Source organism: Tursiops truncatus, chromosome 3, assembly GCF_011762595.2.
Source record: "Tursiops truncatus isolate mTurTru1 chromosome 3, mTurTru1.mat.Y, whole genome shotgun sequence".
In the NCBI taxonomy this organism is placed as follows: domain Eukaryota; kingdom Metazoa; phylum Chordata; class Mammalia; order Artiodactyla; family Delphinidae; genus Tursiops; species Tursiops truncatus.
Genome location: NC_047036.1, coordinates 119051690 through 119065824, shown reverse-complemented (window position 1 = coordinate 119065824; position 14135 = coordinate 119051690). Strand labels below are relative to the sequence as shown.

General features: G+C 43.5%; 1 protein-coding gene across 5 annotated transcripts in view; it reads right to left on the bottom strand.

Annotated features, from left to right (window-relative positions):
- Positions 1–14135, bottom strand: part of ARHGAP26 (Rho GTPase activating protein 26) — a 484293-nt gene that overhangs the window by 333799 nt on the left and 136359 nt on the right. For all 5 annotated transcript variants that reach the window (XR_002174220.3, XM_019924624.3, XM_019924626.3 and 2 more), the window contains exons 7-9: positions 8339–8443; positions 6748–6877; positions 3077–3177 (exon numbers count right to left, since the gene is read on the bottom strand). Coding sequence is in view for 4 of the 5 variants with exons in the window: in XM_019924624.3 (XP_019780183.1) it covers positions 3077–3177; positions 6748–6877; positions 8339–8443 (336 nt within the window). In the remaining variant the exon portion in view is untranslated. The remainder of the gene's footprint in view (positions 1–3076; positions 3178–6747; positions 6878–8338; positions 8444–14135) is intronic.

The following is a 14135-nucleotide window of genomic DNA, read 5'->3' as shown; positions in this document are numbered from 1 at the left end:
TCCAAGAGGATGCAGAAAATCCGCTCACATCTCCTGGACTCAAGCTAAGAGAAAAGCAGGTACTTTCAAAGGAAAATGATCCAAATGAAAGGGACAAGGAAGGAGAGACAGGGTGGACAAAGAGCGTGTTAGGAAAAGAAAACACCCTATATTCTACGTTAAGTCTGCCGCCAGCTCCTAGGAGAGCTTTGTACAAGCACACATACAATGACGTCACATGATTCTCCTGTATAAACTGAGCAGACATCACCGCTGGACAGCCAGTCTTCACATTTCCTCACCCTGAGGATGAGGAAACAGAGTGGCGTCATGGAAAACTATTATTTGACACATATACAGTATTATTCTCTTTTATTATGATGATGAACCTCAGAATCAGGAGATGTAGGCTCCAGAATCAGGGTTTGAGCACCGGTTCAAAGTAACTCTTTCCACATACATCCTTAGAAATCATTCTCTCTCTCCAACCCCCAATTTCCTCTTTTGTAAAGTAGGAAAAATGGATAAAACAGGATGATCAAGGACAATGTTTTAGAAAAATATAAAACAAAATCTAAATATAAGTAATTATTACTAGAAAAATTATTTCATATAATATCAAGCTCCTAATATGGCAGCCTCTATTACGTGTCAGGCTCAGTCCCAAGAAGTTTATATACACTAATGTATATAAACCTCTTAACAACTCAGTGAGGTGTTTCCTATTATCCCACTGAAGTCCAAGGAGTCCCAAACACACACCATAATTCATCTCTGCCCTTCACTTTCAAGCATGGTAAGAAAGCAGTAGAGAAAATACAAGAGAGTTCTTCACTCCAGCTTTAGGAAAGCACAAGATAAATGGTCCCAAAATAAAGACTGTGTGAGAGAATGACTCAGTGAATCTGATTTCTAGGACTAGGAGTTAGAAAAGGACTATGACTTGACCCAAGAAAGGCAGACCTAACTCTATTTCCATTTCATGAATAGTAAGGAACTCCTATTAACAGAGATTTTTAATACTCCTTCTAACTCTGTAATTTCTCTATGTTTTGATATTTTCACATATCTGCTTTCCTGAGATTATTTATAAGTCAACTCTACCGCTAACAAGACACATTAAAAGAGCCTTGGCTAGGGCTTCCCTGGTGGCACAGTGGTTGAGAGTTCGCCTGCCGATGCAGAGGACGCGAGTTCGTGCCCGGGTCCGGAAGATCCCACATGCCACGAAGCGGCTGGGCCCGTGAGCCATGGCCGCTGAGCCTGCGCATCCGGAGCCTGTGCTCCGCAACGGGAGAGGCCACAACAGTGAGAGGCCCACGTACTGCAAAAAAAGAAAAAAAAAAAAAGAGCCTTGGCTTTTTTTTGCCTTGATACAGGGAAGTACAGAGATGTTGATCAACTCCTGCATTGTGGTCTAAGAGAAAGAAAGCCAGAAAGAAAAACTGGAAATGGCAGAGAGCAAGGGGACAGCACGGGGGAGTAGCTAACAGTAATGACAACAGTGTGACATCACTGACCCGGGCAGTCCAACCTCAGGGCCAGTGCTCTTAGCCTCTACACTGTAATGCCCGCACATATGCAAACCCAACAGGATGCACAAAAATTTGCCACAGAGAAGAGGGCCAGGGTTGGAATACTTACAGAGGACTACTTTATCAACAGATTAGACACAGCCAAAAAATTATTTAAACTAAAGACAGAACAAAAGAAATTATCTAGAGCGGAGTCCAGAGATTCAAAGAAATGAAACATATAAATATTTTTGTTAAAAAATATTTAAATATTTCCAGAAGGAGATACTGAATAATAGAAAGAATGGGGAGGGGGGCAATATTCAACATGATAGTTGGTGAGAATTTTCCAAAGTTACTGAAAGACACCAATCCTCAAATCCAGAAAGGCCAAAATGCCTAAGCACAACAGATTGGGGAAAAAAAGAAAAAAAATCAGAGAAAGGACTGTCATAATGAAATGTAGAATACCAAAAGAACACAAAAAAGAAGATATTATGAGGAGCCAGAGAGAAAAGACAGATCACCTAAAAAGAAAATGTAGACAGACAGAGTACTCCCAGAGGAAAGGAGAACCACTGGGGCACAGCAAGGAGCTCCCAGCAGTGGGGACCCCGCAGATGCAGCCTGACTATCTCCTCCAAGGACGGCCACAAGAATACCTTCCATCCCACATGCTCTTCAATGCAATGTGACTTTGATACTCCGTTCATCAAGAGGCAGGGCCTATGTCCTCTCACACTGAAATTGGGTGGGCTTTTATGACTGTTTCAACCAACACATGGGGCCAACCTAAGGCAATATGACTTCTAAGCCTCGGTCATTAAAAGGTTTTGCAGGGTCTCCTTTTGTTGCTGGAATATTCACTCTTGAATCCTTTAGCTACCCTGAGGCTGCCATGCTGTGAGGAAACCCAAAATAGCCCACATAGAGAGGCCAGAGGACAGGCCCTGAGACTATACAGAGCAAGAGGAAAAGAAGGAAGAGAATGGGAGAGGAGGTCAGGAGAAAGGAAGAGAGCTATATCTGACCAGCCCAGAGCTGCTTCAGACCCTTATGATCCAGCTCCAGTCACTATCTGATTGAAACAGCATAAGAAACCCTTAGCCCAAACTATCTATCCAAATGCTCCGCAAAGACCTTACCCACAGAAACTGTAGGAAATGCTAAAATGACGTGTTGTTTTCAAAGTCACTACATTTTGGGGTGACCTGTTACACAGCAACAGATAATTGGGACATCTAAACTGCCAACTGGCAGCCCTCTGGGGTTGAGAGTGACAAGAATCAGTTTCACAGGATGAGGTCATCCAAGAATTTCTAGCATCTAAACACATTATACACACTTAACACTGTATATATGTGAAATACAAAAAGCTTTCTTAATTGCAGCTGCCAATGTAACTTAGTGCTCAAAATATTCATCTTGTTTTATTTACTTTTTCAGGTGCCATGCCTCCTGGAACTACTGTATAAAAATTAAGAAAATTACAGTGAAAATTGAAGGTGTTAACTTCAAACATGCATTATACTCATCATATGTTAACCAAGCAAATCAAGCATGAAATTTAAAAATGAACTCACCCCCTTTCCTCCTGACTTTTGGTCAAATGGTACCATGGTGATTTGTTTGGAATCCCGTTGATATGTACAGTAGTGCTTCACCCAGGAAGTTCCAAAATGACCTGCAAGGTAATATTCCCCATAAAACATCTCTACACGTCCACTGCATGCTGGAAAAACACACAACCAGTAACTCACAATGCTCACCTATCCTTAAACTGTTTCTAAGGGCGATATACTCTCCACACCAGCTAGACGTGAACAGGCAGAAATCTGATTCCACAAGCTGGAAATGGAACCGACCCAGGGCTTTCCCCAAGGACCAAGGAACACTGCTTGCCACTAAATGCTGCATCCGATGGGTCTTAAAATATAAGGGAAGTAGAGGTTCCCTGGGGAAATTAATTCACTTTCCCATATTATCAACCTCCATCTGAAGTTTCCTTTCTCTCCCCTGACAGGAGTAAGATGACTGAGAAGGAACACAGAAAAGCTCCTCAAAGTGGTTGTCACTGTTCCCATCTGGTGCGATGGCTTCATGCTTCCCACACAGCTGTTCTGCGACCATGTGCACACACGTACAGGGGTTCTGACCTACTTCCAAACCCCTAATTTTTACTTTAGCAGAACTCAAGAAGATCTGAAAAGCAGACAAGGAAAACCCAGAGACACCAGACATGTGGAACAGAAGTAACTGTAAATGCTCAAATGTAATCTAAGGAGTTTGTCCCTCAAAATTATCCCTCAGGAAAGAGGCAGATGCCCTACAGACAAATTCTGACAGTATCTGATTTTATCAGGTGCCTGGCCAATTACCTTATTTCAAACAATGAAGTATTGTTATAGAAAGAAGGCCTGATTGGCATTATTAGCCTGCAAGGACCTCAATCAATACGAGTTCTGGATGCTTATAGACATCACATAGCAGATATGATTAAAAAACAATAATGATAACATGAAAACAGATTTAGCAGACACTTAATAATTATTTTTCAGGGTGTGAATGCCCATTGCAAGTGTTGGATGTCACTTAGTATACTTAAAAAGCAACAGAGTGTCTACCCTGGAGCATCAAGGACAAATGAAAACACCAACCATTCAACTGTGTTTCTGTGGCTTAGGGAATAAATTCCAGTGACAGCACAACACAAAGATTTCAAAAGTGCTGTATCTTGGACACTTTGAGCATCATAATAAACAAGGACAGTAATGGATTTAGCCTAATGAACAAAATGGGAACTCAAAAGTCCATACTGACAGTAGAAAGATGGATGGATAGACAGATGAGAGAAAGAAAGAAAGAGAGAAAGAGAGAGAGAGAGAGAGAGAGAAAGAGAGAGAGAAAGAAAGGAAGGAAGGGAGGGAGGGAAGGCGGGAGGAAGGAAAGGAGAGAAGGAGGGAGGTAGAAAGCGGGAGGACACTTCCTTATAGCACACCGAAAGGCAACTAATAAATGTGGGGCGAGTGGCAGAGCTGCAAAATCACCATTTTGCGACCATCACAGTAAAGGTCAGTCCAGGCCAGGATTGTCAATGGATGCTAACTCCATGGGAGGCAAAGTCTGATGAGGGAAGGGCACGGTCTTAAGGTGTCCGCCCCACAGACCGCTTATCAGTTACAAGGGAAACATAGTGACAGCACAGTGGGGAAAACAGAAAGTACCTTGACTGGGTGATCAAAATCAACAAGACCACGGAGGGCAGAGGAACATCCTTTGCTCCAGATGTGGCACCCGGGAAAAACACAGCATTACTTATGTAGGATTTGACCAGGGATGCATGACCTGAATCTAATCATGAGGAAACATCAGACACACCCACAATGAACAAATTCTATACAAGAACTGGCCGATATTCTTCAAAAACGTCAATGTCATCAGAGGAACTGTTCTAGGGTAAAGGAGACTAAAGTTGTCATATGACAACTAAATGCTGTATAACCTCCTGTACTGGAGGAAAACAAAATGCTCTATAAGGGCATCACTGGGACAACTGACAGAATGGGAATATGAAATATTGTTTAGATGAAATATCTTATCAATGTTAAATTTCCTGGATATGTAACTGTGGTTACATAAACGAATGTTTTGAGAAAATACACACTGAAGCCAAGAAGCATGGTATATGCAACCTGTTCTCAAATGGTTCAGAAAAAATTATAGTGTGTGTGTGTGTGTGTGTGTGTGTGTGTGTGTGTGTGTGTGACTGTGATATGCACACACACCCATACAGAGAGAGAAAGAATGATCTAACTGGAAAAATGGTAAAAATTCGTGAATCTGGGTAAAGGTCATATGGTCGTTCTTTATACTATTCTTGCAACTTTCTGTAAGTTTGAAACTGCTTCAAAATAATGTTACAAAAACTTCCAAACTAAAAAAAAAAAACTGTATTCTAATGATATGCTCTGGACCACTGTGTTGGAGAATCAAAATATGGTTCTAATGATAATCAAGACATTAATGTTGAAAAAACACATGAAGTGTTTGAATAAAATTGTACAATGTCATGTGAGTGCTTATACTGACTTTACACGTAAGTGACCAATATTAATAAATTAAGTATTTTAAGTGGACACTGAACTGTATTTTTATAGTCCTAAAAATTTTTATTTTCAAGTTGACTGAAAACTTTTGGGGATGGTCTTCTCATTGGGCAAAGAAGATACGACCATATATTCAGGTATAACACACAACTAAAGTAGCTTCTGTTTTTTACAAGCCTTAACAGGCTCACACCTGCAAGAATAAGGGACATAAAACTCTCATCACAACTGATGACCCAACCTCCAACCCCATTACTACACCTCTGTCACCAGGGAACAATTTTAAGTCCAAGGAAATTTTTGAGTAATCACTAAATAGAATAATCACTGAAACTGAGTGTTTTGTTCCATTAGGAAGCAGATAGGAGTGAAGATATTTAACTAATCCTAAATCAACAGTGCCCAGCCAGAAAGCACAGGTGCGAGACTACAAGAAGAGCTACCCATTAAAGAAAAACAATGCACTTTCTTTCATCTCTAGCACCGCACGCATGAATTAAGTCTGCGAGTGCAACAGCCCAGTGCACGAATCTGAGTCATCGTTGTAAACTCTGAGTTAGCAGCACCTGGCATTTCTTTCCTTGATGTCATATGGGCAAGTCAATGGCTCTTCTTCCTGGCTCTTGAAGTGAGCTTTTGTTTCTACTTTTCATAAAATTTTAAGTGTGTTGGAATGACAGGGGTTGAGGAGAAGAGAGAAAGGGCCTAAGTCATGATTGTTTGGGCCTTGCTGAAACAAGTCTCAAATGAAAACAAAATCACAGCTATTAAGTCTACTGAAGGATATGACAATAAGCTCCAGCCAGCCAGACCTTTCCAAGGCCTCTACCCCAAGGGTATGGTATATAAAGCTACACTGAAGGTACAGGAACCTCAAGAGTAGAGTGACACCAGGGAGAGAAGGGGCACCGCAGAGCCTCAGTGAATTCCAGGTTGCAAGGAAATTCCCAGTTACAAAGGAAACGTAACACATCACTGGGAGGCAGACAAGACCTGGTGGACAGCATCTCTGCCCTAGGAAACCTAACTATAAAATCACTCTCCTTCATCGAAATACGTACTCCAGGCCAGGCACTACTGGATACACCCCCCAGCTCCTGGGGAAAAGGCAAGAGGACACCCACACCGCTGGCCGACCCAGCACTCACGTTTCTCCTGGACGTAGAGGTACCCTTCCATGGTGTAGGGACTGATGGTCTTGTGCTCGAGGGGATTCTCTTTCATCTTCTTCATCAGGGATTCCACTTCTGACCTGGTGCCTTCAAAGCGATTTCTTGTCTAGGATGAAAGGAATTTTATTCAAATCAAAGAAATGAAACCCTGTTCCCATCTCTAGCACTTCAGAACATCAACCTACAGAATTCTTAGATCTAAAACCAGGTAAGGAACATTCAGCCATCTAGGAATCAGGCAAAAATGTTCCCTTTTAAGAAATATACTTTGGCCTTAAAGCCCTATGTCAGAATGACTCTCAAACTCTAGGGACCATCAAAATCACCTGGGGAACCGGCAGGAAATGCAAATGACCAGTTCTCACCCTGAAAGATAAGTTTAGCGCCTCTCAACCCAGACATGCGCATTTTTAACAAGCATCCCAGGCCACTCTCCACAGCAGGGTACACCCTCCACCTCCCTCCAGGACAGAGATGCTCTTTCTCCAGCTGTTTGCTGATGGCTCCCTCCTCAAATGGAGCTGCTTCACTTAAGGTTACCCCTCCCCCAGGGCACCCTGCACCCGGCAACTAGGCGAAGCCAGGGGCCAAAGGGGGAGGGTCAAGGGACCATCCCAGCTCCGGGGGCCCAGGGCATCGGCTGAGTCCTCGCCACTCAGCTTCTCCTCCGGCAGGGCCTGCTGCCCTCACTCTGTCACAGGTGCTTCTGCCAACACTGCCTCCGGGGGACCTGCTCTGCATAAATCTCCACTTCAGAGTCTGCCTTCTGAGGGACCCGGCCCAAGGGAAGCCATGCTTTGTGACAGCTCATCCCAGACCCTGCAAACTCCTGTTCTCTGAGGCACTGCAGAGAACCATGAGGGGGCAAGCTCAGGCTTCTTCAAGCATGCAGTCCAACCCGCACAGACACACTTGGGTTTATTTGGGCCCAGGATCATCCAGAGACAAAGACAACATGCAGATTAAAGTGGCCCCATCACACAGGGAAGAAGGGGGTTTGAGCCCCAGTGACCGCTAACCAGAGTCCTCAGCAGGATTCCGTGCACGCAAAGGTCCTGCTGCTTACAATCTGGGAAAGGAGATTGGGAGTAAGGCGCACCTACTTGGATCTCCTGGCAGCCTCACTGAGAGTTGAACAACAGCACACCCTTTGAGCCCAAGGCCAGCACGTGTACCCCATCCCCATCCCCTGAACACACACACTCTATGGTTTTATGGGGCCAGGCGGCTAGATGCACAGAGGGAGGCTAGGCTGGGTGGGGCTGGGACTTCCACTGCCAAAGGAAATCCTGATTCTGGCCCTACAGATTTAAAACATAAGCAGCAGCAGCATTTCCGAGAACATAAAAATAGTGCTTTGAAATAATGGAGGAGAGGATGATGCTCTAACCTGGGACCATCCAGCACCCTAGAAATGCCTGACCCCCACTGCCCTTTGAACCCAAGCAAGACCCACCCTCTCCACCTGCATCTCAGTCCATTTAAGTGATCTGTATGCAACCAGACCCATATTTTGTTTTTCCTTCCCTTAGCGAGGGAACGGAAGCCTGTCCCCTCGCCTACTCACGTTCTGTATGCTGATAGTCAACTGCGTCTTGAAGTCGTTGAAGTCCTTGGCCAGTTCATAACCATGGTGATAGAAAGTGAAGAGTCCTTGTAGGAATGCCAGTAGCTGTAATGAAGGCAGAAGGGCAAACTTAACATAGGCAGGTTCAAAAGGTACTATGGAGCTGTATCTGAGTTCCCAGCCCCGGTTTGAAAGTCTAGAATAAGGTAATAATAATGGCTATCGTTTACTGAGCACTTCTTACATGCCAGGCACTGTAACTTCATATGCCCTGTGTCTCACTGAATATTCATAACAGCCTATGAAATGAATACTGCTATCATCTCCAACTTATCAGTAAGGAAGCAGATTCAAAGAGGTTAACTAACTTGCCCAAAAAACACACAGTAAGTGGCAGCCAGGATTTGAAACCAGGCCTCCTGGCACCAACATCCAAGCTCTTCCCCTGTGAAGCCTCATCACCTCCTAAGAAAATCACTTCTTCAGAAGCTGAAGACCAGGGCTCCCACTCAGTCTCCTTCTAGTATATTCATAATATCAGGTTATCACGCAGAAGGGTGTGGTTATGTTGATAACCAACAAGGAAGGGAGAAAAGGAAGCTGGTGGGTCCTGAGTCTGCAGTCTAACAGGCAAAGTCAAATCAAAGAAAATCACCCAGATCAGATTTCAGCTCAAGCATGTTTCTGTACTTTCCAGAAGCTCTCCAGAAGTAAACACTCTGGACTCCTTTATTAAAATAATCTCATGTTCCCACATTTTCACTTAGGTGGTTTCCCTAAATTCTCACTTAAAGTGTCACAGCCTAAAAGGTAAGCCCATTCCTTGTTTAGTCTTGTCTTTAGTGAAGAATGAAAACATCTGTTCACTACAATTCTCACAACATGCCTTCATATACTTAAAAACCATTAACGTCCCCACCCTGAGCCCCTGTCAGCCTTCACTTCTCCAAGCTAAATAAACGTTCCTGCCGTCTCTCCTCCCAGTGCCCATATGTAAACCTCACTGTTGTTATGCTTCCCTGGCCCCTTCCCAAGCTCTACATATCCTGTCTCAGTCCCAAATCTCAACCTGAAGACAGGATTACAGTTAAAGCCTGAACAAGGTTCAGAAGAACCAGAACCTCACCTCCATCACAAGCCCAGTTCTACTACATTTGGAGACCAGCCCCATTCTAACTTCTCAATGTCAACTCACACCGTCTGAGTTGTCCCCTCTGACCTGCCTCAAATACCTGTTAACCAAGACACAGCTGCACCACTTTATATTGTTGTGTTTAATCTTCTAGTCCTTAAATGAACATACCTTTACTTATTAAACACAATCTCACTTTGTTTCACCTACTCTCCTTTTTTGAGCAGCAGCCCTAATAATGAGAGTAAAGGAAACTCTCACACTTTGCTTGTGGCAGGAACGGTAAGCACCGAGGTATATACTGACCTGTCTTCAGACAAAGCCACATGCCCAGCCCACTTTATCAAAGAGCTCTGCACTGGAAAGTCAGGCAAAACCCCAGCTTATAACAATGTGATCCCTTGACTTCCTGCTGCCATTGTCCCTGGAACATCTGTTCCCTTAGATCCTTACAGGAGGAGAGGAACAGGCACTGCTGGGTCCTCTGGCTATAAAAACATCTAGAGGCACCATATATACACCCTTCACCTAAATTAAGGAATGGGTGGTAAGCCACAGAGAGTCACCAAAGACTAATAATGAACTCTTTTCTTCAAAGATGACCAAAGTCTTTGCAAAGTCCTCTATGTAAAATACATTTTTGAGAACGTGGCCCACACTTTTCCTTCTAAATGGCTCCAGTAATGGAGAAGAAGGAGCTCTTATGCCAAACCTAGTGCCAGTATTCACAAGGACAACAGTCCTTTCTTATCTCTGCCCTCCCTGTTGTCCTTGAAGGCTGCGCCCCATCACTTTCCCAGGGCACTGAGTCACCCTCTAGTGGAGAATAATGCAGAAGATAAGCAGCTGATTCTCGAGTCATCCCTTCTATTAATGCTGATTTATGCTGCACTTACAGTCAACAGGGCCTCTCTTACTCAGGGTAATTAACTATCTCAGACAGCTTGCTAAGATGCCACCTGGGTATACACACAAGCACTCCAAAGGCAGAGAGCTGCCAATGTTTATTTTGGTTTTCACTTCCTCTGGTATCATGGCTGATTGTCCATTTTTTCTACAGGAAATGATGCCTTCGGTATTGTTATCTTTGGGCCACTTCCTTCCTTCTCCCCTCACAGCATCTTTCGTCCCCTCCCCTACCTCCCACACACTGTATGAATCTTTGAACCTATGACCCCAAGGGAAATGAAAGTCCACTGCTCAGGGAGCTGGGCACGGCCCACAGAAGGACCCCCGAGATGCAAGGATTTGTCTGCCTCAAAGAAATGGTTCTACTCACACACACAGAGGAAGCGCCTGCTGTAGCCTCACCTGGTTATCAGGTAAGAGAAGCCAGCACGTCCACCCAGGCTCCTCCCTGGACAGCCAGACGTGCAATCACAGCATGACAAAGCAAATGCCAGAGGAAGACCCTCCCAACCCTCCTCTGCCTTCTGCCCCTTCCTTGTTTTCCTCTGAGAATAACTGTAAGAAAATTTATTCCTATTTCCTAGCTGATAACACAGATTTTTTAAAAAATAATAAACAAAAATGTAACTGCGTTATTAGTGATGGTTACAACCTTCTGGACTACGTGATAAATTTAAGGTTTTTTCCATTTATAGAATAGAGCTACTGTTTTGGGTTGAATTTTTTCCCCCAAACCCAAAAGATACAAAGTCCTAAACCCTGGTATTTCAGAATGTGATTTTATGTGGAAACAGGGTCTGTACAGAGATAATCAAGTTAAAATGAATCCATTAGGCCCTAATCAAAAATGACTGGTGTCCTTAGAAAGGGGGGAAATTTGGACACAGTAACAAACACAGAGAGAAGATAGTCCTGTGAAAATGAGGAACTGAAGGGAGGCATCTATAAAACAAGGAATGGCAGATACTGCCGGGAAAGCACCAGAAGCTAGGAAGAGGAAAGGAAGGATTTTTCCTTACAGGTTTCAGGGGCAGCAGGGCCATGCTGACCTTGATCTCAGACCTTTAGCCTCTAGAACTATGAGACAATACATTTCTGTTGTTCTGAGGCACCCAGTTTGTGGTACTTTGTGACAGCATCCCTAGCAGAAGAATACAGCTACCAAGAACCATTCATTCACACCGACGAAGAGAAGGGCAGCCAGTAAAGGGATGAAAAGCTGGGCTGGGTAAGCCAGGTAACTCCCTTCAACTTGTCTTTAACCTGTTACTGCAGTGGATTACGGTAGAGATTGAGATCATCTATGTAATGGGCTTAATTAGCACAGGCGTGCTGGCAGGGGCTGCTCAGCCAGAAGGACAGAATCAGACCGATGTGTCAGAAAAGGCACTGTGCTGACAGGGTCGGGACAGGATGCCACTGACCAAAGCGAAAGAATGACAAGCTGCAATGGGGCGGAAGCCGTGAGAAGGGACAGGAAGGCACAGCAGCAAGAAATACTCTGGAGGCGAAATTCAGAGGCTGTGGAGCGTGACGAACGTAGAGAGTGAGCTCTCTGCCGCAGTAGGTAACCTTCAATTAGGAAAACTCAGGCAACAGACGGGATATGGCTTCACCTTCATGAAGCCAGTCGTGTCATTATCTACGATCCCAATCTCCAGAACATTTAGTACCTCAACAAGAAAATTAAGGTTTCCAGGGCCCACAAAAATATACGGTTTAGATCCCAGAGTCTGATTTTTCTTCCTTAGCATACTAAAATTTTGTTTCTTTTTCTGAAGGTCAATAACTTCCGGCACTTGAAGTTACTTTCTAAGAAACAAATGAACATAGTCGATGTACATGGAGGTTCCTTGAATGGTTGGAAGATTCCCTTGACTGCAACCAACTCAACACATGAATGTGCACACCAGGCACCCCAACAATTTAGTTCAATCGATTTTTTTGCTTGTTTCCTTTCCGCCCTTAAGTAGTCAAATGCTGTTTCATAGAGATTAAGAGTCAGACCACTACAGCTCTGCTATTTACTAGGTGTGACCTTGCAGAAGCAAATAAATGTGCTTCCATTTCTTTACCTGAAAACAAAAACAGTACCTACCCTCAGAGATGATATAAGGATTGAATGACATAATGTGGTAAAGCACTTATTACTCACACAGAACATGACAGAGTTTCAGCTGATATCATCGACCGTTATTTCACGTTCTTCTTTTGTACAATCTAGGCCAGCGGCTTAAACTTTAATGTGCAGCAGAATCGCCTGGAAGGCTTACAAAAAAATAGATGACTGGGCCCTACCCACAAATTTCAGGTGTGGGGTAGAGCCTGAGAATTTGTATTTCTATGACTTTGAGAACCAGTGATCTGGTCAGTAGCTTTTTCATTGTGTGACTCTCTTCTCCCTACCCACAGCTCCAGCCACTCACCTGCCTATCAACTGGTGTGCTCAGAAACAAGAACTTCTATAGAAAAGTGAAGGTCACACATCTACATCCAACCTCTCCGCCAACTCATTTAACTTAACTCAGGACAAGCTCCTACCACTTTCTCTTCACTCTAACATGAGACCAGACCTTTTTTTCATTAGCTCTCCAGGTGCCTCACTTTATGACTTCAAAAACATCTGCAAACCACAATGGTTCTCTACTTTTTAAATCCCTCTGGTACATCCATCCTATGCATGCTGGCACTGAACTGCTTGCTACCTTGGCTAGCTCTTTACCATAGACACTGATTCCCCAAGGAGACTGTGAGCTCCTCAGACAGAGCAGCTGGGTCATCAGCATTTTCTATGCTATTCAGAAAATAAATGCTTTTACATTTACCAAGACTGTATTAAACCAAGTAGGCCCTGTTAATACTGGCACTTGACTCACCTGCTCACTTGAGGAGACCCTGGGTGGCCAAAATTGATATATTCCTCTACTTCAGAATAAAAAATAATCGCTAACTGGGTCCTAATAAGCAATTATATAATAACTGGGTGTTACTTAGGTTAGCTCTATTCTAAGCAACTTACCTGGATAAACTCAGGTAATCCTCCTAACATCTTTATAAAAGTGGTATTATTATACCTGTTTCACAGAGGGGAAAACTAAGGCTCAAAAAATAACTTCCCCCAGAATGCGTAGCTGGAAAATGGCTGAGCTGGGATTTAAATGCAGGCAGTCTGGTTCTAGAGCCCTTGACGATGATGCTACACTGCCTCTCAAAAAACCTAAGACACTGATATACTACGGTAGCATGCCAGGAAACAGAAGGATAAATCTTTATAGATTTCTTTAAAAAAAAAAAAAAAGAGGAGGAAGAAAGGTAGGAGGAGGATACGGTGGGGGAGGAGGAGAGGAAAGCCCACCTAGATGAGCAGAGTCAACCAGCTGAGCCCAGCCTAGACTAGATGAACCCCACAGATGTGTAAGAAATAAACGTCTGTTGTTGTATAAGGTTTTATGGTTATCTGTTAGTCAGCAAAAGCTAACAGATATGATATCTGATTCACTCTATGGAGACATCAAAATGGACACACAAAAAAACAACTCAAAAATAGGATGGGTCAATTAAAATGCAACTCATCAAAATCAGGTATTTATAGAATAATACCGAACAAAGTATACATAAAGATTATGAGAATCACACTGGTTTTTTTTCCTCTAGAAGTTCTAGTAAAAGCAAGTGAAAAGGCTAATTCTTCATGACAGCATTTGAATTCCTGCTCCAGCCACGAGAGAGATGAGACTTTCTTTTAGTCAACCTGTG